The 26,360-nt window shown below is 38.4% G+C and overlaps 1 protein-coding gene across 1 annotated transcript; it reads right to left on the bottom strand.

Annotated features, from left to right (window-relative positions):
- Positions 1-1,157: 1,157 nt before the first annotated feature.
- LOC145334534 (uncharacterized) lies at positions 1,158-18,591 on the bottom strand. Its single transcript, XM_080179996.1, has 8 exons — positions 18,474-18,591; positions 17,426-17,487; positions 16,068-16,144; positions 3,868-3,953; positions 3,340-3,441; positions 2,825-2,904; positions 1,711-1,804; positions 1,158-1,362 (listed from the first exon to the last, which is right to left on the bottom strand). The coding sequence occupies exons 1-8, from the start codon at positions 18,543-18,545 to the stop codon at positions 1,168-1,170; spliced, it is 768 nt and encodes a 255-aa protein (XP_080036122.1). The 5' UTR covers positions 18,546-18,591; the 3' UTR covers positions 1,158-1,167.
- Positions 18,592-26,360: the final 7,769 nt, after the last annotated feature.

The following is a 26,360-nucleotide window of genomic DNA, read 5'->3' as shown; positions in this document are numbered from 1 at the left end:
CTATGCTAACGGATGAACGTTACAATAAAATATTTTAAGTGCTTCGTGCATCCTATGACGTTATATTTTCTCAAATTTTCTTTTCATAGAGTATTGACAGAACAGAAAATAAAAATAATTCTATGCCATTTATTTCACAAATCAGGTAAAAGAGAAGAAATTTAGTCGCACTTAGAGAAGTCAGTGGAATTAATGTTTAACACTAAAAGATTATTTTTTAAGTCGTTTTGTAAACTTCTCAGGGTGTAATCTCATTTTTACTTCTACAGGCAGGTTCTACATTAAATAAGTAAGTGTCTACCATCTTTGTCATATCCCAGGTATTCTATGAAAAAAAAGCAGAAAGACAACATCATGCTCCGAAATGGAAGGACCATTTTTAGGTCCTTTTAAGAGGTCAGAACTTATAGGAGGTCAGAACTGAATAAGCAGAAAATTAATGCATAAGTCTATAAATACATAATACTGTTAAAGGACATACTTACATTTTAGGATTTGATTACATAGATGTTTTGTTGATAATACTGTACTATGTTGTAATATGAATCAGTATTCCAAATATCAGATGAACCATATAATTTTAACAAACAAAAATTTGTTGTCAAAAAAGTAAAAAATCAACCTGTTTAAAATGGACGTACGGACATTCTGATAATGATTATAGAGTTGCTACGCTTTCTAAATCGTACCTAACTACTACAGGAATCACCCTGCAAAATTTGAAATCGATAGGACAATTCCAACCTATTTAAATTTACGAAAAGAGCTATCTCTCTGTGACGGACGTACGGACGGACGAACGTACGGACGGACCGACCCTAATTATAGAAAAGCTTTACTTTTAATAAAAATAAAAAGAAATGATTTACATAATAATTACTGCTGAATAATCAATTCTAATATTGAATAATAATTGTAGTAGCAAAGATATTCTATAAGCGTTACTGCTGTTTGGCCTCTAGGGGTATTGGAGTGAAGAGGAGGGGGAAAGGAGGAAAGAATACCCTATTAATTCAATTTTTTTTAAATTGGGGGGTCGGTTGAAATCTTTTTTTTCTTTGTGCGATTTTTCGTGGGGATTGAGGGATCCTAAAATAGTTAAGAACGCTTTCTTATCCTATGGAAAAAGGTCCAGCGGTTAAAGATATCCATTGCAATACAATTGTTTTAATATTTAGTACCATTAACATCATCATAGCTTGGTGGTTGGTTGGGGTAGGGCTGATTCCCATAGGGTTGGTTCGGGTATGCCTGATTCACATAGGGTTGGTTAGGGTATGCCTGATTCCCGTATGGTTGGTTGGGGTGGGCCTGATTCCCATAGGGTTGGTTGGGGTAGGCCTGTTTTCCGTAGTTATATGCCTGAGAAAAAAGGTTTTAATATTAAAGTAAAACACTAAAGGGATAAGGGGTTAATTAACTGTATGTCCCCATCCCAATGACCTTGTGCCAACTATCAATTGGGTCTTTGAAACCAACCAATATTTTCAGTAATATTAACAGATCCAAGTAGCAGAAAACAATTTGCTGGCAGACAAAAAAGATCCTTGAAAAAGGGAGACAGGTATTTATCTGTATATACATCTATACTATAGATCTGTTGTTTAAAATAGGCTAATTTTGTTCAATGTTCTTCAACATATTTTTTCATCGCAATTAAAACCGGTTTGTATCCAGTTGAAATTAATTGGGTTGGGAACTTTAGTATACCTGATTAGGATATTGCTGATTGTTGGTCTGTTGGGGTACAAAACCTTGGGGACCATTTGTAATGTTGTTCATCAACTCTTGTCGTAGCTGGGCCCTTTGAAAATATTTTTTATTTATACATACATGTTGCCTATGATACAAAATAGATTGATGTTTGTCTGTGTGTCTAAAGCTATGTTATTGTGTTTCAAACTGTAGGCTTTTTCACTTATAACTATTTCTTAGCCATTGAAACCCAGCTATCTCCCCCCCCTCTCTGACTAATTTAAGATAGATTTTAAGACCCTACAATGCTATATAATTGTATCTTCTTATTAACTCTACACATTATTTATGAAATGTGTAGAATCTTTATAAATATTCATCTCCCTCACTAATCTAATAACTTGTGGCTGGCTATAATAACAAAAACATCCTCCCTTCCCCTTCCCTCCTAGTTGATGAACAAAATGACCAAAAAATTATGTCCATTTTAGCAATCAAAATTTATGACAATTTTTCCCCTGTCATAATGTCCCCGTAAATTCTATACCCATTAATATAATTAATTATTCTATGACGAATAATATATACATCTACGTATCATTACCTTTTTAATAGCAAAGCTTTTCTATAATTAGGGTTGGTCCGTCCGGTCGAGACAGATTGCTTTTTTCGATAATTTAGGCATGTTAGAATTGTCCTATTGATTTCAAACATTGCATAGTGATTCCTTTATTAGTAAGGTACGATTTGGAAAGCGTAGCAACTCTATAATAAATACCAGAATGTCCATTGTCCATTTTAAACATGTTGATTTTTCTACTTTTTGAACAACAAATTCTATGTGATCTAATTATCCGATTGATCTGATTTTTTGTATATTGATTCCTGGGACAACTGGGATACTCAAGTCCTAAAAATGTAAGTATGTCCATAAACATTATCCTGTATCAAGCAGTTTTTCAACAAATTTACATGCAATTTTGCTTCGACTCTTATACTTTAATATTCTGATCACTCAGTTCTGACACTATACAATAATGTCCGTTTGTTTTCCTACCTTTTCAGTGCTTCGCTTTTGTGGATGTTGTCATCCATGTTTTTATCAATTTTGTGTAGATGATCTGTTTACCTGTAAGATTTTACAACAATGAAGAAGTATCCATAGATGACAGTTGTAAACGCAATGTTCAAAATGCTACTCCAGATTGCCTAAATATGCATAAAGAAATAGCAGGATGTATATAAGTCTGTCTGTCTGTACCAAAAGATCTTGGTAACCATTGGACCGATATGGTTCTCCTTTACAGTGGTCCTTAAAAGCTTTATAACTATTTTTGGAAAGGTTACCTCAACTCTCTAGTTGTACATATTTGGAAAAAAATAAAACTGTCTTCTTTAATGAACAACGAATATAATTTTCAAGTACCTAAAACCCCAAATTTATAGCAAAAAAATTTTAAAATGTTCCTCTTTCCTCATTGGGGCGGGATTCTTTTTCGCATACGACAAAGCAACTTAACAGTAGGTACTTTAGTTATGACGCGGTGTCAGGCCGAGTTACGAACCTATCACCTCCCCGACGACAAGCAGGTGGACTACGTGTTGAGTTGAGCCACAGTCCCGGGTGAAAATAAGTTTACTTACAGTGGATCCGACGTCAACCATCTGGTAGATATTTATAACAATGTTGGCAAGGATGGAGATACCAGTAAAAACCAACCAGGGAGTCAAATATCCAAATTTCCCCTGAAAAAAAAAATAATTTTGATATTTCAGGACAAAAAAGAAGAGTTTTGGTAGTTCTAAAAAAATTCTAAATATTTCTGTAAACTGTTCTTCTATTATTGTAAGTTGATGGGTAGATTAATTCAATGGCTTCTGTCAATACCAGTTACGTTCGCAGAATTTAACCAGTGTTGTGCTTGATGCACATTACAAAATTTTTACACCTCCATTAAACATAAATCGAGTGGGATGTATACCCTCCCTCCACAAGGATTGCGTTCCTTAGGTGTATCATATAGGATGGGGACTAAGACTTGTTTCATGGGGGTGGACACCTAGGGATGTATTCAACCCCTCTTAATTTTGCTTTGTCATAAAGGTTGATTCACCTCCATTCAGCATGTTACATGGTAATCCCCCCCCCCCTTCCCTGATAATGATACTTACAGATCTCACTCCGTAGATAAGGAAAGCACCCATGATAAGAGATATGAGGAAAGCACCAAGGTAGAATCCAAAGGTCATCTGCAAACCTTAAATATAAATATTTTTTATTAGTTTATAGCGCAGCATTAATGGAATATAATTTATTTACTAATAAAATTTATTTAATTATTAAGTTTACATAGTTGATATAAATTAAGTAGTAATCAAGTCTAAAAGTAGGTTATATTTGAGTATATTTAGTTTGTCAAACCTTAGTCTAAAATCTGCCATTTGAACCATTTTTACTCAATATTGACATGTTCAAGATGTAAAATAAGTTCAAAAACTAACCCCCCCCCCACAGTAGGATTTTTGGTCATTTTTTAAATTTCCTCAATTTTGAGTTAAATGTCCCAAAGGCTAGTATTACCATTCAAAAGTTGCCATACAACAGATTTTTTGATATGCTACAAAATTAGGCAAAATACAGCCGTTTTGCTGAACGTGGTCAAAGGAATATTTTTAAAAAGTGAATTTTTTCATTAAAATTATCATACATTGCTTTTCCTACTTTTTCCTTGAATAAATTGGTGTAAAAATCTGATTAAATGATTTGTAACAATATTTCATTGATATAGACAGATGTTTCTACTTTAAAATGCAAAGAAAAATAAGAAAAGTTGTCATAAAACTGTAATTTAAAATCCAAGAACACCTCAAATTGCATCTTAAAGTAACATGTATTTTTTAAGTTTAAAGGTTTTTCTAACTTGGGGCTACGAGGTGCCAAAAGTTATTTAGGCCCTGATTAAATTCAAGTATTCATAATTCAAGATTAGTTTAAAACTCTTGGCACCTCGTAGCCCCAAATTAGAAATTCAGCTTAGAAAACAGACACTGAAGTTTTATTAATATAAATTAAATACCATTATGAAGTCAAACTACTAAAACTTGATATAATTTAATAACACACATATTTAAACTTTAAAGGTTACCTTCCGTTTTTAATAGCAAAGCTATTCTGTAAATGATACGTCCGTCCGTCGGTACATCTGTCCATTAGAAATAGTATTAGGGAAAACGTGAATTTCTCGGCTGCTATTATAAATTATAATTTACTAATTCCTTCAGTCTATCGGTAATGGTCTGACAACCAGTTGATTTATATTTAAACAAGGATGACAACATCCATAAAAGCAATGCTCTGAAACAGGGTGACAGACGATCATTAACTCTTGTAGAGCGTGAATATGTTTAATATAAATAAATAAGTATTGACAAAATTTTGCCTAAATTTGTTGCAAAAGTTCTTAAATATAAAATACTGTTTAAGGGTATACTGACATTGTTAGGAATTGATTATAGAGATGCTTCGCTTATAATATTGTACTTATAATAAAAGTTAAAAATCGACATGAACGTATGGACATTCTGGTAATGATTATAGGGTTGATATGCTTTCAAAATCGTACGGATCTAATACAGGAATCAATAGAACAATTCTAACATGCCTAAGTTAACGAAAAAGCTAACGTTACGGACGCAGGGATGTAGGACTGTCCCTAATTATAGAAAAGCTTCGCTGTAATTTTTGATAGACAGCTTTTTTGGGGGTGGGGGAAGGGGGGTAAAGATTTACAACATTGGTGGTAATCTACTCTATATAAAACTAACGTCTGCGCCCCTAGCATCTAGGGACTATATATTCGAAGGGATATGGAAGGGATGAAAAATAGCTTAAAACAATACCCAGGCTTATTTATAAAAATAAAATAGCCTAAAACCATCCTATAAGAAGCTTCCCTCTAAAGAAGAACCATATAAGTTCAGTGGTGAGTGAGATCCTTCATAACACACAAAAAAAGCTTTGTACTTAATATTATAGGATATACTGAAAATATATATACAACGATTATTATGAAATAGTTTAGCCTTTTAGAAGCTGCTAAATTTTTATAAATGTGTTTATGTCTTCCTTTCTGTATTTCTGAAACATTTGAATTAAATTTGATTTCTAAGCCACTATTTTTTTCTGTCTGTACTTCAACTTTGTTAAAAATACTTGATTTATATTGTTTCTTTACTTTCAATGGCCTTGGTTTCTAAATTAAATAGTAGTCCCTGAATCCACATTCATTTACTGTAGGTATTACTTAAACTTCCCATCCAACTATTAAAATTTGAAAATAATAAGGATGACAACATCCATTAAAGCGAAGCTCTGAGACGGTAGGAAAAACGAACATTAACATGTAATAACGTCGTTAATAAATGATAACAAAATATCTTTCTCTATGTTATATTTTCAATGTAATCTTTTTAATAGTCACAATCCAACTCAACAAATACAAAAATTAATAATTCTAAATCACATTTTACAAGTGTGGTTAATATTTTTGATTTACGTCATAAAAATTATATTTTATTCAAATTAAAACAATTTTTTTACAATTTCATTACTTAAATTTATTTAAATATTACTTTTTATTATAAAAGTGTTACAGTCTGCCCTCAAAAAGCTAAAAATTTCATTTAATTAGGGAAAACAAAATTTCAATTAGACTGTTTGATAAAAAAAATAATTGAATATTTGAATATATATAAAAAATGTACTTTTTTAATTGTTTTACTTAAAAATAAAAATTTCAAAATCATACTGTAGTTTTGCTTATTTCAAGAAAAAGGAATAATAAAAAAAATGAATTAAAGCTTGTATTCAGAACTTAAAATTGTAGTAATTTTAACACATTTTGGAAAAGTTATTTTACAAGATTAATCAGGGATTCATCTTTTATTCATGTAGATGTTCTTGTTTTGTAGGCATTCCTGGTGGCATCTGTTGTTACAGTATTCTACATCATCAGCTCCTGATGGTTCCAAGTTCACGTATCCAATTCTCTATATGATTCTCTATATATTTCTCTATATTCCAGGGATGAAAGGATGTTCATGGTGCCTCAGCAGATTTATGATCTTCTCTGCTTTTGCTGGTCGGACTCGTACACGGAACGACGTTGTTGACTCATCATATGGATAAAAAAATTTTGAAAAAAACAAAAATTTTCCAAGTCCAAAAGAAATTTTCCTCGATTCTTGACCGATGGGGTTGCCAATCTGTAATAACGTCGTTAATAAATGATAACAAAATATCTTTCTCTATGTTATATTTTCAATGTAATCTTTTTAATAGTCACAATCCAACTCAACAAATACAAAAATTAATAATTCTAAATCACATTTTACAAGTGTGGTTAATATTTTTGATTTACGTCATAAAAATTATATTTTATTCAAATTAAAACAATTTTTTTACAATTTCATTACTTAAATTTATTTAAATATTACTTTTTATTATAAAAGTGTTACAAACACTTATAAATTGTCATAACTAATCAGAGCATAAATGTATAAAAGTTTAACAGAAATGTAAGTAAAAACTGAATAATAACAGGATAATTCTTAAGGACATACTTATATTTTTAGGACTTGATTATAGAGATGCTATGCTTATAACATTGTACTTTGTTGTCCTAGAAATCAGTATTCCAAAAATTAGATCAATCTGATAATTATATCATATAAAAACTTGTTGTTAAAAACAGTTAAAAATTGCCATGTTTAAAGTGGACATTCTGGTTATGATTATAGAGTTGCTACGCATCTAAATCGTACGTAACTACTACAGAAAATCGCCATGCAAAGTATGATAAGTTTGACAAGACAATTCTAAAATGCCTATATTAACGAAAAAAAGTTATCCGTTCCGAACAGATGGACAGACGTACGGACGGACCCTAATTATAGAAAAGCTTCACTTTTAAAAAGAATTTACAATATAATAAGGATGACAACATCCATAAGTAATAAAGCACCAAAAAACTTGGAATAAACAAACAGGCAAATTGAGTTATAGAGCAGTTGTTTAACATAAAAAGAGAGAGATAATATGCAAAAACTCTTTTGAAGCATGACAGATAAACGGACAAGATAATGTATCGATTAGATGTACATATATTTTAGCTGTGAAAATTACATTTCCCCCATAGCATTACGGACGGTTATAATATGTTATATTTTTTTAATGTTTAAAAAGTCATATTTGATAAGTAATAGCAGATATAAAACGATCAACAATTTAAAAAAAACTTTTGTATAAGTAATACCACGATATATTAAAAAAAACTCTTAGATATCCTATAATATAAAGTAGTAAAATTTTTTGTCTAAAGATTTTTACTTAAAATCAGTATCGAATTGAGAATGCATATAAAATCTTGAAGAACATCACATTTTTTTCCTATTTTGTATGATGTATGTTTGCAGGGCTCGGCAGCCTGTATGCCTCAGGGAAACCATTTACAATTTTAAATATCATCTGCGAGTTTGAACCTGACAATCCCTCTTATCAAAAATCTTTTAAAGCATCAAAATGGGTTTAAATTTACGGCTTAGTCACAGCTGATGCGCAGCTGCCGAGCCCTGTATACTATTTATTGATAACTTAGAATAATATATTATGTATATTAATCTATACACCCTAAAAACTCTCCAAAAGTTTTAATTGAGGTCTCAGTCGATGTTAAAATAAGTTTCTTTTTAATATGAATAATATCAGAAATTTCTAACTTTTAACCATATGAGTAGAGTAGTTCTAGGGACATTTTTCTTATATAAAATCACAATAATATGTATATAATATGTTATATTACATAAGCTATAACCTGTATATGAAAGGTTTTAACTTTATTTTTAGATAAAATAAGCTTTTGTTGGCATTTGTGACCCATAAAGTTAAAAAATCCCCAAAACAGCCAAAAAACCCACTGTGCCCCCCCCTTAAACTAAAAAAGTGCTGGTAAAACAATGATTTAGCATGAATTGAATAATTGTGGTATTCGGCAACCGTGAGCCGTGCCTATGGCAACCCTGACCGGGGTTCGGGGAAGGGCCAAGGGCCCTCCCCCGAGTCCTGGGGAAGGGGTCTGCCGACCCCCTCCCTATGCCTAAAATTAATGATTGATTCTGACAGCCTTATTATGGTTAAGCTGTATTGTTAATTCCCCCCACCCTTTCCAGGGATGGGGGATCATTATTGCCCAAACTGACTATTGTATATGTATTATATTGATTTTATTTATGACTATTTATTCCTATCTGTGTAGCTATTGTTTGTTGTATATAACATTAGTAATCCTTAGACCTTCAATAAAGGAACAACTGAATAGACTCTGTTTATTATTTAGTGATTGCTAGAGAAGCGTAGCTTCTCTATAGTATAGGTGTCCACGTCTGTTCACACTGCCGTAGTCATTTGAACTCTGGTGTCTGCCATTTATCCTAGGCGGATACCACAACTTTTGGTGACAGCTGTGTGAGATTACGGCAAACCACAAGTGTAGAGCAGACGCGCAGCTGAGGCTAAGGTACTCCCAGCAGTGAAACTGGCAAAACTGACACAAGCAACCTGAATTACCCACCCTGGATAGCAAGGTCTAACTCTGCATCCGGCAGTTGTGGAAGCGAAATCTAGCGAAAGACCACTAAGTGTGGCGGAACCCGAGCTGCGGAGAGTAGCGAGATCGGACGAGAGACTGCGGAGAGCAGCGAAACTTGACGGAGAACCGCGACAAGCGCCGACATCTAACGGAGAATTGAGCGCTCAAGGGCTGAAACAGGCCTGCGGACGGGCTGAAACAGGCCAACTAAGTGTAAACAGCTGAAAATAGGCCATACATTTACTGCAAGAGATAGCAGGATTCGAACCAGCGGCGCTGCAGGACGGGACATTCCCTGCCGCCACCAGCCGGATTCGGATACACGGCGCTGCAGGACGGGACATTCCCTGCCGCCGACAGGCTGAAACAAGCCAAGGATTCGAACCAGCGGCGCTGCAGGACGGGACATTCCCTGCCGCCACCAGCTGGATTCGGATACACGGCGCTGCAGGACGGGACATTCCCTGCCGCCGACAGGCTGAAACAAGCCAAATAGCTGCGAGCTGCGAGTGAACATACGAGTGTAGTGTACCAAGCAGAAGAAAACTACGTTAACTCCAAGTATCCTGAGAGGCTACAGCGCAGCCACCCATCTAGAAAAGCAGATATTATATCACATTGTAGGGATTACCACCCTAGTGTGAAGGCTGAACAATAGATTTAGGAGCAAGGATTGGTAAACAATTTGTTGTGTATTGTGATAAAACTAAAAATAGAACAGGCTTGGTAAGCAAATCTGTTGTGTATTGTGATAAGGCCAAAAATAGAACCTAGATGTAATATCACAATGCATTGATAAACAATCTAACCCCCCAAGCCTCCAGCACAACAAATACACCCCTTATTCCAACGGAAAGGGAGGGGACCACCATCCATTGAAGAAAATACAATCGAGGTGACATAACAACAAGCCCAGGATTAAGGAAAGGGCACAATTACCTCACCACACAGTTACCTCAAACCCACAGCACTCCCCCTCTCCATAGGGGGACCGGACGGTTTTACCCCGTCCCCTCACGCGCTTCCCCCCTTCCTACCCACACTTGACTAAGTCCGCCCACGGTGTGGAGATAGCGACCGGGAGAACAGAGCGCCATTTACGGGTCGCGCAGCAGAGCTCGGGACACATAACAAAATTCAACGGACGAATAAGACAAAGCAGACCAATGAGAGAGCGGGTTGAGGGATAAGTGTGCGTTTTACCTGTGTGCGCGGATCTGACGGTGCGTAAGCGCGTTGCAAGGAAAGGATATTTCACGCACACACACACACACACAGGAGCGGAGCTACTCCATAGCATCCAACAGAGATATTTTTAGAAAACAAGACTTGCAAGCTTCTCCCTCCTATCTATAGTGTGATAAAGGAAAACCCAATCAGTTCCTGACAGCAGTTCAGACCCTCAACAGCTATCTACCCCTACCAGCCTACTCTACAACTCAGAAAAAACTAGTGACAAGTACTTTGGGTACATCTAATTTACATCTTTGTAGTTAAACTACCAACCTAGTGATAAACAGTGTTGGCTGCTAGGCTAGAAAGCCTCAAGTGTAAACCATTTATAGTATTGACTTAAAACTTCGTGTCCCGCCGCTGAACCGTTGACCCGATGGAGCAGCCGCAAGCGCCAGGAGGCAACCAAGTCCAAGGATGGCTCCAGGATGATCCCCAACCGGCTCCAGCCGAGTACCGCAAGCTGATGCTGAGTAACCTGCCGGAGTATAGAGGACCGCCCAAGCAATCCTGGAGTTCCCACATCCGGAGACTCGAGATGTCATGGGCGGCTTACCGTGTGCCTCCCCATGACACACTAAACCGCCGCAACGCCCTTTTACTATCACTGGTGGGGCAAGCGGCGGAGATGGCCTCTCATCTGTTTGGCGAGGCAGGCCAAGCCTTGACATACGAACAAGTCAAGGCCGAGTGTGAAATGTTATTTCGTCCAGCCTTTGAATCCCAGACTTTGAAGCAAGCCTTCAGGGATTACAGGCAACACTCGACAGAACCTATACAAACATACATATCCACAAAGTGTGCCTTGTATAGGGAGGCCTATAGCCATGAGGACCTTGAATTGTTGATAGACGAATTAAATCGTGGCATTCGTAACGCTAATGTGAAACGTGAAATGATGAGTTATGAGATCGCCTCGGTACCTGAGTACACGAGGCGAGCCATGTTTACCGTCACAATGATCACCAAGCAGCTGAAGGAGGGTGTGTGCCTAGTGGACGCCACCGATGGGCTCACGGGATCAGCCAGCGTCCAGTTGCCCCACTACGATGAGTCGGAGCCAATGGAGATTGGCGCCTTGGCTCAGGGTCTCCACCAGATGGGGAAGGTCGCCCCAGATGACAAGACTCCAGGTCGCTGCTACCGCTGCCAAGGGAAAGGCCACCGAGCCCGAGACTGTCCAATGCCTATGGAGGTCAGCCTAGAAGAGAGACGCACCCAGCCACGCCGTGACCGTCCTGCCAAGTGCGACCGTTGCCACTATGCCGGCCATACGGCGGCCGAGTGCAGAGCCGACTGGGACCAGGTAGCCGGCCGGAGGCGCACTGCAGACAAGGGCGCTCCCCCAGGAAAGCCCAGCAGAGTAGCCAACATGGAAGGGAGCGCGCCCCCAGCAACACCCCAGCAAGCAGCCGCCCCCAACGCAGCGGGCCGAGCCGACGGAATGCCGCAGTTTGGAACCGTCCCAGCTAGAATCAACGTACTGGGAGGAGCGGCTGAACCCAACCGGGTTGGCCTGGGCTTCAGCCTCAACCACCTGGGGCCAGAGTTCGTGCAGCCCAACAACATCGCCGAGCCAGAAGTCCTGAGGCCCCAGCCCTTCAGCCTCAACATGATGGGGCCTGCCCGACCGAGCCTACCCAGCAAGAGTGGCGCTACCCAGCGTCACTGAGACGGTGTACGGAGAGGCCCTGGCGGCCGTTGAACGAGAGAGGCAGGAGGCGCTAGCCAGCGCATCGGAGTCGATGTATGGGGCGCCATCCGGCGCCGCCACCTGCGATGACTGGGGGGTGCTATCCAGCGCCCCCACCCTGGTGCCTGGGGCGACAACCGTCGCCGCCACCAAGATACCTGGATCCAGGAACGAGCCAGCAGCCCCAGAGGAAGGGGTGACACCCGTCACATCCAGTCAGCCAGCGCCACCAGCCCGTAGGGAGAGCCCAGCCATACACCATCCAGCGCCCACTGCCAGCCGAGGGAACCCAGCTGCCCATCATTTCCAGTTGAGCCAGGATAAGTTAAATTTGACAAATGTATTGTATCCAAAGTATTGTAACCCTCCAGCCTTGCCTGTGCCTCCTGCACCAGAGGCTGGGGAGATTGAAATTTGGGGATATAAGGACTTGCCTGTGCCACATGCACCTGAGTTCCTAGGGCAGGGGAGGGACGTAATCCAGGGCAAGCCTGTGCCACACGCACTTCAGCCCCATGCCACTGGGCATGCCATGGACAAGGGAAGGGACCCCTTGGGGCTAGGGGAGCCAACACCCAGGCAGGCGCCAGTCGCCTGTCAGTCTGTCATTGGGGAGGGTATCGGGATGCCCCGGGCACCCAAAGATAACGCTCAATGGAAATTTGTATCTAGCCAGGAGCAACCCAGCCGTGTCCAGCCCCAAGAAGCAGCCGTGGTCCGAGCCGAAGATCCCCAGCCGCGTGTGCGAGGTCGATGGCTGTCTGGTAGCTTCTCACACTGGTGGATGGTTCTGTGGGGACTACTGCTCGCAGCCGTGTGGCCTACAACCAGCTACGTCCTGGTGGGGTGGGACTGCGCCAACCCCACCCATGTCACAGCCTACAACAAGGAGAAGATGTGTAGCACGGAACCGCTACACCAGGAGGTGCCCTTGGGCCATGAGGTACATGTCCTGCAGCAAGTCAAGATTAGGGAAACAACAGGATATAGCTGTCAGCTCACCGTGTCCCAGTGGACATTTAGGTGTGGGGTATGGGGTCACCTCAAGGTGACCTCGGTCCCCACCCTCATGAGGCCAACCAAGATTGATCCAGAAACGTGCCAAGACCTGGCTAGGAACCGAGTCTACACGCTGCCAGGCAAGACCCAGCCACTGACGTTCCAGCTGAACCATCCCCTGTTCTTCACCCTCGATATGGTGGGCGCCTTGGTCAACAGCCCCGAGGGGGTGGGTTGTGAAGGGGAGGACGTCCATTTCGAGGGCCAGCTGTACCGCAATGAATTAGTGCTCCAGGAACGACGGCTGCTGGTCAAGGAAGAGACCTATGTAGTGGAGAATGGACGGGTGGAGTCCCAATCTGACCACCTGACCCTAGAATGTCCCCATTCTGAGCTGTCTTGCATTACTGGGGAGGCCACCTACGTGTGGGACCACCTGGGGAGAGATTGCCCCTTGAGGCTGATCCGCAGCCTCCAGCCTAGCCTAGTGATGGATGCGTTCCTGGTTGACCATCAAGCCCAGTTCTTCATCAACATGACCACCCCCACCTCAATAGTGAACTGCGACTTTGAGGCCCATGCCACCAACCACCCAGCATTGTTCGTGGCAGCTGACCCGGCCGCGGCAGCGCTGCCCAGAGTATCGGCCAGGGATGTGGATGTCCCCCTGCAGGCCCAGATACATGCAGGTTACATTGGATTTACCCTGGAGACACGAATGAGAAGCACCGCGGCAGAAGAAGTAGCGGCCAATTGCTGGAAGCTCCAGCAACTAGACCCGGCCCACCCGGTGCGTGTCCAGGGGAGCACGTTCTCTGTGCTGAGGGGAGATGTACTGCTCCAGCTTACCTGCCAACGCAACAAATATGTTGTCCGTGAGAGCAATGAATGTTGGGACAAAGTACCAGTGGAACCCACAGGATTCGTAGACGCCGTGACAAAGGTGTATAGCGGCCACGCCACCAAGATTCCCTGCTCCTCCACCTACCCCCTAACTGTGCACGCGGAGGAAGGCTGGATAGAGCTAACCCCCGCACCTAAGAAGAGGCCACCCCCCCTGGATACGCCCAAGCAACTGCTGACAGAACCTTTGGATGACTTTAGTTTGGGAGGCTTGTATTCGCAGGCTGAGCTGAACGACTGGCAGCAGCTGCTAGAGTTCCCAGCGTATAAAGCCGCCCTGCTGACCGGCCTGTCTTATGGCTCATGCGTTCAGCAAGGTAGCTGTTCGGCCACCGGAGACCATGGGATCGTGTCCTACAATATCGACCGACTGGCGGAGGAAGGAGAAGCCGCCCTGGATGTCTGGGCTGGGTTCAGACAAGCTATTCACGAGTGGGGAGATGGCGCAGCCATACTGTGTTTGCTGTTGTTGATTCTCAAACTGCTGGGGGATTTAACCATCATTTCCCTGGCAGCCGCACAAGGAGGTGTACGGGCCGCCATGAATGCGATGTCACAAGTGTTCCTGTACCATCCAACCTTGTACCGTAAGGCCTTGGCCAGAGCCAGACTCACCCATGCCAAGTCCCGGGACTTTTCAGTAGACTGGGATGCCATTCCTATCGGCCGGGAAGCAGCCGAGGAAATGGTGTCCATGCAATCAGCCGATAGTGGGAATGACCGCCCAGGCAGGCCTGGACCACCTTCTGGAAAGCCCCGCGGCCCCTCGGGAGGCCAGGCTGTTGCTCAGACGGTCAACTTGGTAGCCAGTGCCCCAGCCGCTGCCAACAACAACCAGAATGCCCCGTTACTGACCGGCCCCGCAGCGGCTGTGCCCCACGCCAACCTGACACCTGCTGGCGCCGAGCTACGTGTCCAACAAAAGCCAGCCTCTACCTTCTATCCCACGTTGGGAGCCCATCAGCCCTGAAAATCACCACTAGGATTCCATTGAATCATTATCGTTTGTATATATCTTAGCCCTAAGGAGCGGGCCGAAGGCCTCAACCACTGTCGGAAGTCTGGCAGGGAGACCCCCTCCCAGCCTTCCGAGGGGAGAGTTGTGGTATTCGGCAACCGTGAGCCGTGCCTATGGCAACCCTGACTGGGGTTCGGGGAAGGGCCAAGGGCCCTCCCCCGAGTCCTGGGGAAGGGGTCTGCCGACCCCCTCCCTATGCCTAAAATTAATGATTGATTCTGACAGCCTTATTATGGTTAAGCTGTATTGTTAATTCCCCCCACCCTTTCCAGGGATGGGGGATCATTATTGCCCAAACTGACTATTGTATATGTATTATATTGATTTTATTTATGACTATTTATTCCTATCTGTGTAGCTATTGTTTGTTGTATATAACGTTAGTAATCCTTAGACCTTCAATAAAGGAACAACTGAATAGACTCTGTTTATTATTTAGTGATTGCTAGAGAAGCGTAGCTTCTCTATAGTATAGGTGTCCACGTCTGTTCACACTGCCGTAGTCATTTGAACTCTGGTGTCTGCCATTTATCCTAGGCGGATACCACATAATCTTTAGTTCTAATTGTTTTGCCGTTTTTAAATCAGAATTTGAAGATAGAGGTAAAAATATATTTAAATACTATTATTCCTTTCTGGTAAAAAATTACACTAATCCCAAAGTTTTATAATAAACTTTTCTTATTCGTTAGCTCAACAACTTTAGGGACTTTAGTAAATTTTTTTGGTTGGTTGAGTGTTCAAACGTTTCAATCACTAATTGTAATCTACAGAAGGGGCAATTTTGTTTGTCATTATTTAGGATGTATATCAATTTATAAGCCATTGTCTTACCCCTTCAGATCCCTGAAAAGACGCTGTTGCTCTTTAAAATACCTACCTTCCATGGGGTCATCCCGGCAAAAGTAATCAGTGGTGTTGGAATAGTTATCACATAGCGTGTCTACCAAGTTACTGTTATACAAATATCATTATTTTTTAAGATCTTTTGGATACTTGCATTGAATTTAATTCACTAATTCAAAATCTAGAAACTTTAAAATTCTATTTTGTTTTTAGCATCTTTAAAACGATCCAAATACCCAGCAATTTAGGGATAGATCAATGGGTAAATAATTCATTTTTAAAGTCAAGGCTTAATTGCCTATAAAACCAGTTTTATCTAGAAAATTTTAACAATTTTACAAGTGCAAATTTTATCAAAATTTAAGAAACAAAAAGAAAGGAAGAGTTCAATGAATTTTTTTGACAAGTAGTGTTTCATACTCTGCATTAAGCACTAAAATTTCCTTTAAATTTCACTCAAGCCCCATATGTCCTATTTTCTATAATCTACATCTGCTGGGAGAAGAACTTTTTTGCAGTATTCTCTACACTAGTGCTTAAAGTCTTTAGGATCTACTGCAGTTCACGGTAAAATATTGCTGGTAACAAATATTGCCAAAAATCTATGAATTTTAAAGGCTGCTAGCTGCCAAACGGCTGAACGTACAGATCTTACCCGCACACCATTTTAAGCGGTATAAGAAGGCCTACAAATAATCTGGAATAGCCAAGATCCAATGATGCACAGGGAAAGCGTCACTAATGAAAAAACGCGTAAAATAGGCCTTTTTCGCGCATTTCTCTGCACTGCGAGAAAATTATGCATTATTAATTTATGGCTATTCCAGATTATTTGTAGGCCTTCTTATGCCGCCTAAAACAGTGTGCGGGCATGATCTGTACGTTCAGCCGGTTGGCAGCTAGCAGCCTTTAAAATTCATAAATTTTTGGCAATATTCGTTACCAGCAACATTTTACCGTGAACTGCAGTAGATCCAGTCTTTAAATTCAACCAAAATAATAAAAGTTTCATTAGTTCTAGTGTCCAATTTCAAGAAAGGAAAATAACGAATTTTAAATCCATTGTCCGATCCCTATATCTCTGTCTAACACCGCAAGGAGTTTAGTCCAGAATGAAAATAAAAAAAAATATTTCTAGTATGGCTTCGAGACCGATTAGTATCCGCTGGATTAGAACTGGTTCTCAGCCATATACTAAAAAATCATCTGTAGCTTCTAAAAACAGGAAATATTCTCGAATATTAGTATAAAAATCATAAAATTAATACCCGTTTTGTTACCCGGGCATTCGATCACTCGAGGCTGATAAAAACTGGTCTTAATATTACAATTTTTCATTTTAATGTTCGCGGAAAACTATCTGTAATATGATGTAATAAATAATTATTCCTGATGAGGATATCATCAGAGCAAAGAAACACAATGCAAGCAACTAAACCAATTTTGGCAAAAACCTAAGAAAAAAATAAAAAATACTTATTTAGTATTTCTTGTATTTGTAATGTTTTAAAATGTTTCATATAAAGCTTTGCATCCCTTAAATTATGTCTCTTTAATGAAAAGGGGTAGTTTCACGAAAGACATTTGAACTTAATTTAGTGAACCGCATACTTTTTCCTGGTTAATTGGTTAAACTACATTTATATGGCATATATTTGAAAGAATTTCAATTTTCTACCACGTAGTTTTTAAAATATCAAGACTTGAAAATCGTCTTTTTAAATTGCATATATCACAAAAAGACAATTTGCAAGTCTTGATATTTTAAAAACTACCTGGTAGAAAATTGAATTTATTTCAAATATATGCTAAATAAATGTAGTTTAACCCATTAACTAGGAAAAAATATGAGGTTCAATAAATTAAGTTCAAATGCATTTTGTGAAACTACCCCTTTTCTTTAGATATCCATTGTTAAGGGAATGGGTTAGAAAAGAAGGCTATCTAAATTAACCAAAGAGCCATTTATATTTAACCCTTAAAAGTCTGACCTCCTTCTGCACCATAATCAGTAGGGCGGGTATTGAACAACCTCTCCACCCATCACTCTATTTTCTCAGCTCCTATTAGAGCTAGAGGGCCAAAAAAATGTCTTCTGTTTGTCAAAGAATTTACGACTGTAATTGAGTGTAAGTCATATTTCGCTTCCTACTGCTGTAATTTTCTTTTTTTTGAAGCTAGAAGTACAATTTTTTCAGAAAATGTTTAATTTTATGTTAATTTTAAAGAAATAAAGATAGAAACAACTGTTGGGGAGGACGTTAACGTCCTCTCTCACCTATCCCCCCACTATCATTAAGGGCTAGGAAAGAATCACCATCCATCAATCAACAGAAATCCTACACTACAGTATTATAAATTCTGACAAAAGTCTTTGTACTATAAATGACATTAGCTATAAGTCCAAAATTTATTAAAGATTTGCTTTTAAAATTGTTACCACTTGCAGAATGCCAATTATCAAACATCCATCTTTCAAAGAGCAGCCGCAACAGCAACCAGACACTTTCATTTTTTTCTGAAAATTCTTATTATAAAAGAACAAGGTCTCTGTTTGTACCAAAGGATCTTGCTATCTGCTGATCCGATACGGTTCTTCTTTACTGTGAGGCCTTTGTGTAGGACTTGGTATGCTCTGGAATGAGGTAAAGGGTTTTCGAGAAATTGTTACCCACTATAATTTACCTAAGAAAGATTTATCCTAACAAATATGACTAATTAAGAAAATTGGAGAACCATTGTGCATGGCCTATGGTCTACAAAGAAGAGAAAATCGACAATGATGATAATTTCTTAACAACTGAATTAATCACTAAAAATAATTTATATATAAATTCTCTTTTTATAATATAGCTATAAAAACTAAAATAAATATAAAAAGATAAGAAATGGTCTTCACAAAAAACAGCCAAATATACGATTTTTCATTGTTCAAAAAAAGATTAGCAATTAGATTTCAAATTAACGAAGCTTTACAAAGTGTCTAAAAAATCAGCCATGTGATGTCATAAAAATGAGAAAGATAGAGGAGAAGTGAAAAAGAAAACACCTATAAAAGATATGGATACTCCCATATTTTTATGACATCACATGGCGGGCGGATTTTTTTAGGACACTTTGTAAAGCTATCTAAGCGAAGTATCTCTATAATCAAGTCCTAAAAATGTAAGTATGCTCTTAAACAGTATCATGTATTTAAGCAGTTTTGCAATAAATTTACTTACAATTTTGTTTATGCTAATGCATTAATATTCTGCTTATTCAGTTATGACACTCTGCAAGTGTCAATGTTCTATAGTCCTTTAATTTAAGAGCTTCGTTTTTATGGATGTTGTCATCCTTTATAAACAACATACATACATTATCTTTAATTCTTAGTAGCAAGGATTTCTAAAACAGACAATAGATATAAAACTCCTAGACAAGGACGTCCAAGCTGTTGGGGGGGGGGGGGGGGGGGGGAGGGGGGATTCAGAAAGCGAATTTTATCCTATGAAATTCACTGGTCATGACTTATTCATTAAAGCGGTTTCGCCCCTAGCCTCTAGGGGCTTTTTTCCCCAAGAGTTAATTAAAAGTTTCTGCGTTTTAATAACAAAATTTATACACTAATAATATGTTGTAATAATTTGTTCCCCAAGAGTTAATTAAAAGTTTCTGCGTTTTAATAACAAAATTTATACACTAATAATATGTTGTAATAATTTGTTCCTCCACTGTAATCTTATTGACTGATTTAAAGAGTAGATTACAAATAGTGGTTGAAACGTTTGGACACTCAACTTAATGAACCTACCAATAAAAATTTATTAAATTCCCAAAAGTTTTTAAGCCAACGAATAAGAAAACATAAATATAAAACTTTGGAGACCAATGTAATGAACAATTTTCTTCTCTTTTTTAAGCATATTGTCATCCTTTTTCCCTATAAATTTTCATAAATACGGTCAAGATAATATACGATTCAGACACCCTTTTTGACGATATTATTATAACATTTAATGCATATATTAACAAAATTGAAGTCATAAATTAAGATTATTTTGACGACATATTTTAATAGGAAAATACTTAAAATGGAAAAATGACAAAGAATTCTATCGTTTTGAAAAGATATGATAGTATTTATCGCAACGTATTATAGACAGCTTTCCGAGGATATTAAAATGAAAGTTAGAGTGTCCGAGTTATAAAAAAACTGGTATGAATTTGATGATTTTATTTTAATATTTGTGGAAAATTGTCGGTAATACGATGCAATACAGTATGACCAAGAACCGGGCCTAATCCAGCGGATATTAATCGGTTTAGAGCGCATACTGGAAATAATATTACGTAATGAAGGATTAAATTAATCTATTAAAAAAGATAAGATTTTGGATTTTTTTGAATTTTTCTTTTGCGCTGTTTCTATAGAGGCGCTAACAATATTTTTTCAAAGTGAAGGTTTTCTATAATTAGGATCGGTCCGTTCGTTCGTTCCATTTGTTAGTTAATTTAGACTTGTTAGAATTTTTTTTATCGGTTTCAAACTTTGCATGATGATTCCAATAACAGTTAGGTACGAATTAGAAAGCGTATAAACTCTATAATAGTTACCAGAAAGACCGTGCGCGCCCATTTGAAAACATCTCTTTTAATGATATGATTATCCTATTCATCAATTTTTTGGAATAATGATTCTTAGGACAACAAGGTAAAGTATAATTATAAGCAAGGCAACTCTATTGCTTTTATATAAGAATAATATATACTTAAAAAGACACAAATTAAACATGGAATTCACAAAAATCACTAAGGTTATTCCATAGACGTCCAAGGGGGGGGGGTAAAGGGGTGATTCCCCCCCCCCCCCCAAATGAATTTGGGCCCCTCAAAATTTTCGATTTTTAATTTGTACCCCCCCCCCCCCTAGATATACCACACTTTTCTGGGATCTTGCTGAGTCAAGTATCAACTGTTGGGAATATCAAAGGATGACTCCATGCAAAATTTAAGCCGGATCCGGCCAAAACCGGCCGTGAATTGTATGAAAAACCGTTTTTTTCCGGTTTTTAGGGGGTATCTGTAAATCGATTCAGCTGGAGCAAAACTGGTTAGAGGTACAAAAATTTGTACTTCACATGAAATTTAGCCAATGCAATTGCCTACAAAAATGTACTTCATCATCAACTTGATCGGACAACTCTTTCCTCTCCTAAATGTCCATTAAAACCTCGGAAACGGCAAAAATCGCCAAAAATCACGCCTTCGGCGGCAAATAACGGCTAAACGGTCAGCCGGAGGCGAATGAAACATAAATAAAGAAATGTCTGCCTCAAAAAGTTGTTCAACATCAAAGAGATGCTTGAAGTCTCTAAAACGACTCCTTCCCCTCCTTTAAGGGGAAAAACTGAAAAAACGTGATTTTCAAAAGTATGCCCACTTCGTGGGTGTGGGGGGCACTGAACCCGTCACCCCAGGGTCACCAAATATAAAGTCTAGGCGGCCCACAATGCTGAATTTTCACCAAGTGAAGGTCTTGTGTCATTATCTCTTATGAGAAAAAAGTTATTAATTAATTAAAATTTCAAATTGTGATTTTTTGATGGATTTCTTTGATGAAATGACAGGCCGGTCAATTTTTAGGCCATTTTTTTGCGGTTTTTGGGCCGTCACGCCCAAACGGTTTGAGAAATTCTCACGGGACCTTTTGCCCGACCTAAGCCTGGTTATTAGTAAGGTCTAAGAAAAAAAAATCCCGGATTGGATGAAGCACGACGTTGCTGCGCACCGTCAAAAATCGCTGGTCGGCTCATTTTGCCCCCTCAAACCCTCACCTCGTGCCATTTTTCTGTGTAAAGATTATAATTATAATCTTTTGCGTAAGTCTGTTTTTTTTTCCTAGACCTCTTAATTAATTAATAACTTTTTTCTCATAAGAGATAATGACACAAGACCTTCACTTGGTGAAAATTCAGCATTGTGGGCCGCCTAGACTTTATATTTGGTGACCTTGGGGTGACGGGTTCAGTGCCCCCCACACCCACGAAGTGGGCATACTTTTGAAAATCACGTTTTTTCAGTTTTTCCCCTTAAAGGAGGGGAAGGAGTCGTTTTAGAGACTTCAAGCATCTCTTTGATGTTGAACAACTTTTTGAGGCAGACATTTCTTTATTTATGTTTCATTCGCCTCCGGCTGACCGTTTAGCCGTTATTTGCCGCCGAAGGCGTGATTTTTGGCGATTTTTGCCGTTTCCGAGGTTTTAATGGACATTTAGGAGGGGAAAGAGTTGTCCAATCAAGTTGATGATGAAGTACATTTTTGTAGGCAATTGCATTGGCTAAATTTCATGTGAAGTAAGAATTTTTGTACCTCTAACCGGTTTTGCTCCAGCTGAATCGATTTACAGATACCTCCTAAAAACCGGAAAAAACCGGTTTTTCATAAAATTCACGGCCGGTTTTGGCCGGATCCGGCTCAAATTTTGCATGGAGTCATCCTTTGATATTCCCAACAGTTGATACTTGACTCAGCAAGATCCCAGAAAAGTGTGGTATATCTACCCCCCCCCCCCCGGCCCCCCCCCCCAATAAAAAAATGCCTCTATGAAATAAAGATTACCCCCCCCCCCCCCAAATAAAAAAAATGCCTCTATGAAATAAAGATTACACCCCCCCCCCCAAAAAATGAGCTTTGGAGAGCCGTAGGCACCCCAAAATTTTTATTTTCAAAATTTTACCCCCCCCCCAAAAAAAAAATAAAAAAGCTTGGACGCCCCTAGGTTATTCAATATTCATAGTTTTTAATTTCATCATGTAAAAATTATTGAACGATCATGAATCATTTACATTACAAGGCGCATATTTATTCTAACTATGATATGAACATTGAACATCCATAAACGCGAGGCTCAATAATAATCATTATTTAGCAAACAACAAGGAAGGGTGTAAGTGTGTGTGTGACTGTTTTTCAGGAGCTTGCTAACCGCTGGACCGACATGGTTCTCCTATACAATGAAGATTTTTGTTATAGACGTATGGAAGGTTTATAACTTTTTGAGAGAAATTGCCCTTGAAAAAAATAATAACGCCAAAAAAAGCCCAAAAGGACATTGGAGAATCGACCCTCCTCCCCCCCTCCCCCCGGCCTTAAAGGATTCTAGGGGAGTAATCCAAAGTTTGAAATTGATAGGACAATTCTAACATGTCTAAATTAATCAAAAGAGCTGTCAGTTACGGACGGACAAACCAACCCTAATTATAGAAAAACCAACCTCTTTAAAACGTAATTTCTGAAAGATAAAGAATCATACGCGTTCAAGTTTGATGATACTACTTGCGGTCTGAGAGAGAGGGGAAAATGGGCTGTTTATTACACTAGTCCCCAAAGTATTATATCAATATTTTCTTATTCGTTGGCTTAACAACTTAGGGGACTTTTTGAATTTTCATTGGTTGATTCATTAAGTTGAGTGTCCAAACGTTTCAATCACCTATTGTAATTTATAAAAACGGTTGGTTTTGTGTATCATAATTGGGCATGTTCATCAAATTATCGGCCATTGTCTTATCCCTTTAGATCCCTGAATTGCGGTAATAAGGAGTTAAATTCTATAAACTATGATATATTTGTACGTTAACGTCATTCACAGTTAATTACTAGTACATTGTCTATGCGTATGTAGTTTGTACGTATGTAGCCCTGATTCTCCTATGATTCGATGAACTGAAATTTAGTTGCCGAATGTGTACGCAGTTTCCTGAGTGTTTCCTCATCCTAGCTCAAAATTTACTACTAGCTAAAAAAGCTTCAAACTTCAAAAAAAATCAAAATTTGAAAAATACAAATTTATGATGTATAATGTATACATCGTTTATACATTCAAATTTTGATTTTTTTGGGGAAGTTTGAAGATTTTTAGCTAGTAGTAAATATTGAGATAGGATGAGGAAACACCCAGGAAACTGTGTACACATTCGGCAACTAAATTTCAGTTCATCTATGATTCAGATGCGATGGAGAGTAATACAATGCCGTTTCTCGCGGTCATACGCAGTGTTAGAAGGGTGACGCACATTTCATATCTTAGTTTTAGCAATTTGAGAACAATTTATCTTGATATCATAGCGAATTAAATAATTTTGCACGCATCACTTACACTTATAGAGAAAATAGGTAAATCAAATTTGCGTCACAAGAAAAGGCATTTTATTACTCTCCAAGATTAAAAGTGATAATCCTGTTTCCAGTATAGTCCTCGAAACCGATAATTATCCGCTGGATTAGAACCAGTTCACTGCCATACTAAAAAATCATGTATAGCATCGCATTAGACAATTTTCCGCAAATATTCAAATCTCCCTAATCTAAGGGTATCTCAAGAGAAGTTGCGTGGTTATATTTTGTCAAATTTCACTTGTCAACCTTGATGCAAAGTTATTTTTTCATAGTTTTTTGGTGGAAAAGTTTGAACAGTGACAGTTTGAACCAACCAATCAATGTTTAGTAAAAGTTTTTAACGAATAAGAAAAAGTTCTTATTGTGACATTATTATTTAAAGTGCAATGTATAATTCGGTAGCTGTGTTTAGAGCCCCAGAAAATTGGGGATATATGTCAAAGCTTTTGGCCTACCTACTCTATTGGCGTTACTTATAGTAAAGGGAAAGAGAAAGGGAAAGGGGAAAAACCTAGACAAGAGATGGGGTATAGGGTATATCCTGACGCCAATAGAATAGTAAGGCCAAAAGTAGTCGCATCCATCCCCATTTTGCTCAGGAACTATAGACAGCTACTGTAAACATTTATTTGCAATTATAAAGTAGTAATTGATTAAATTTTACTAAAACCCTTAAATTCAATACACATGACGAATATTCTAAAAATTACAGATCAGCTTAGCTTGAAACACGTGTAGAATCATAAGATATTGGAAATGTATTCCTTGGGATACAAGGAAAAGTATATTGGATGTACAATTAGGTAATATACAGAGCTGGATCATTAAATCACAGAGATGTCTAGTGAGCCGATGAGGAAAGCGGCTCACCTATAAGCTATCTTTAAAATGGCAGTGGTGAGCCAGGAAATACTTTGGAAACACCCAACGACTTAATGGCATTGTAAAATGACTACTGCCACTACGGTGGGTATTTTCAAAGTGTTTCCCGGCTCACTACTGTTATTTTTTGGTAGCACTGGCAGTGGCAGTAGTCAGCACTAAATTATTTAAAGATCCAGCTCAGTACCGTAAGTCGTCCATCGGCCATCCTTTCATTTTTAGTATTAAAAAGAAGTAAACTTTATTTTTTCCGGTGCAGATTCTCTTGGGAGGGAGAAGTTATCCTTCATCCAAAATAGTTTTAAGGATTAGCGAGTAATTAGGCTACAAACAGACATACATTATGTTACTTTAATACAAGGATACTGCACTATAACAGGTTTTCTTTTTTCCATGACAATGTGAAGTACAATTTTTTGCCAAATAAGAAGTTTTTTCTATGAAATTCAATTATTGAAATTTTAATGCTTAGTAATTTATATATTGCTTCGTTTCCTCAACTCAAACAAAGCATTCTTTCTTTTTTTGAGTGTGTTTTTTTTATATATAGGGTGTGTTCGTATGTCTGTCAAGACATACTTTATGATCTCTTAAGAACTTACTTTGTTATAAGAAATGATAAAATAAACATTAGAAAAGGCAGGAATATTATGGGATAAGACATGGGAGATTAATTGATGCATATCAACGTTATCCCTTTTGTAAATTATATTATTGGTGAAAAAGTTTGGACACTGCTATACTTCTTAAACAAGATTTGATAACAATTATAGAACATATTTATGAAACTATGTGGGGAATATCAAATGTTCAATCCCTCCCTGGAACAAAAAGTGTTTGTTTTAATCTTATTTTCTTAAAGATATTAAATTTTAATTTGATTTGTTTTTATTTTAATCGTACTGTTAATAAATTCGTTCTTGTTCAATCAAAATAAAGTTCTTAGATTTACATTTTAATATTTCTATCTTTCTTTTATTTTTTGAGTACGTATTTTAGTAATATAGATTTTTTTATAAGAAGAATTAAAACAAGGATTACAACATCCATAAAAGTGAAGCACTGAAACGGTAGGACAAACGGACATTGACACTTGTATAGTGTCTGAACTTAATAATCAGAATATAAAAGTATAAGAGTCGAAGCAAATTGTAAGTAAATTTGTTGAAAAACTGCTTGATACAGGATAATGTTTATGGACATACTTACATTTTTAGGACTTGATTATAGAGTTGCTTCGCTTAAATATTGTTCTTTGTTGTCCCAGTAATCAAAATACCA

Source organism: Acartia tonsa, chromosome 12, assembly GCF_053477335.1.
Source record: "Acartia tonsa isolate MP-2025a chromosome 12, ASM5347733v1, whole genome shotgun sequence".
NCBI classification, from domain to species: Eukaryota; Metazoa; Arthropoda; class Copepoda; order Calanoida; family Acartiidae; genus Acartia; species Acartia tonsa.
The sequence above is the reverse complement of the archived record's forward strand: the minus strand, read 5'-3'. Positions and strand labels throughout refer to the sequence as shown.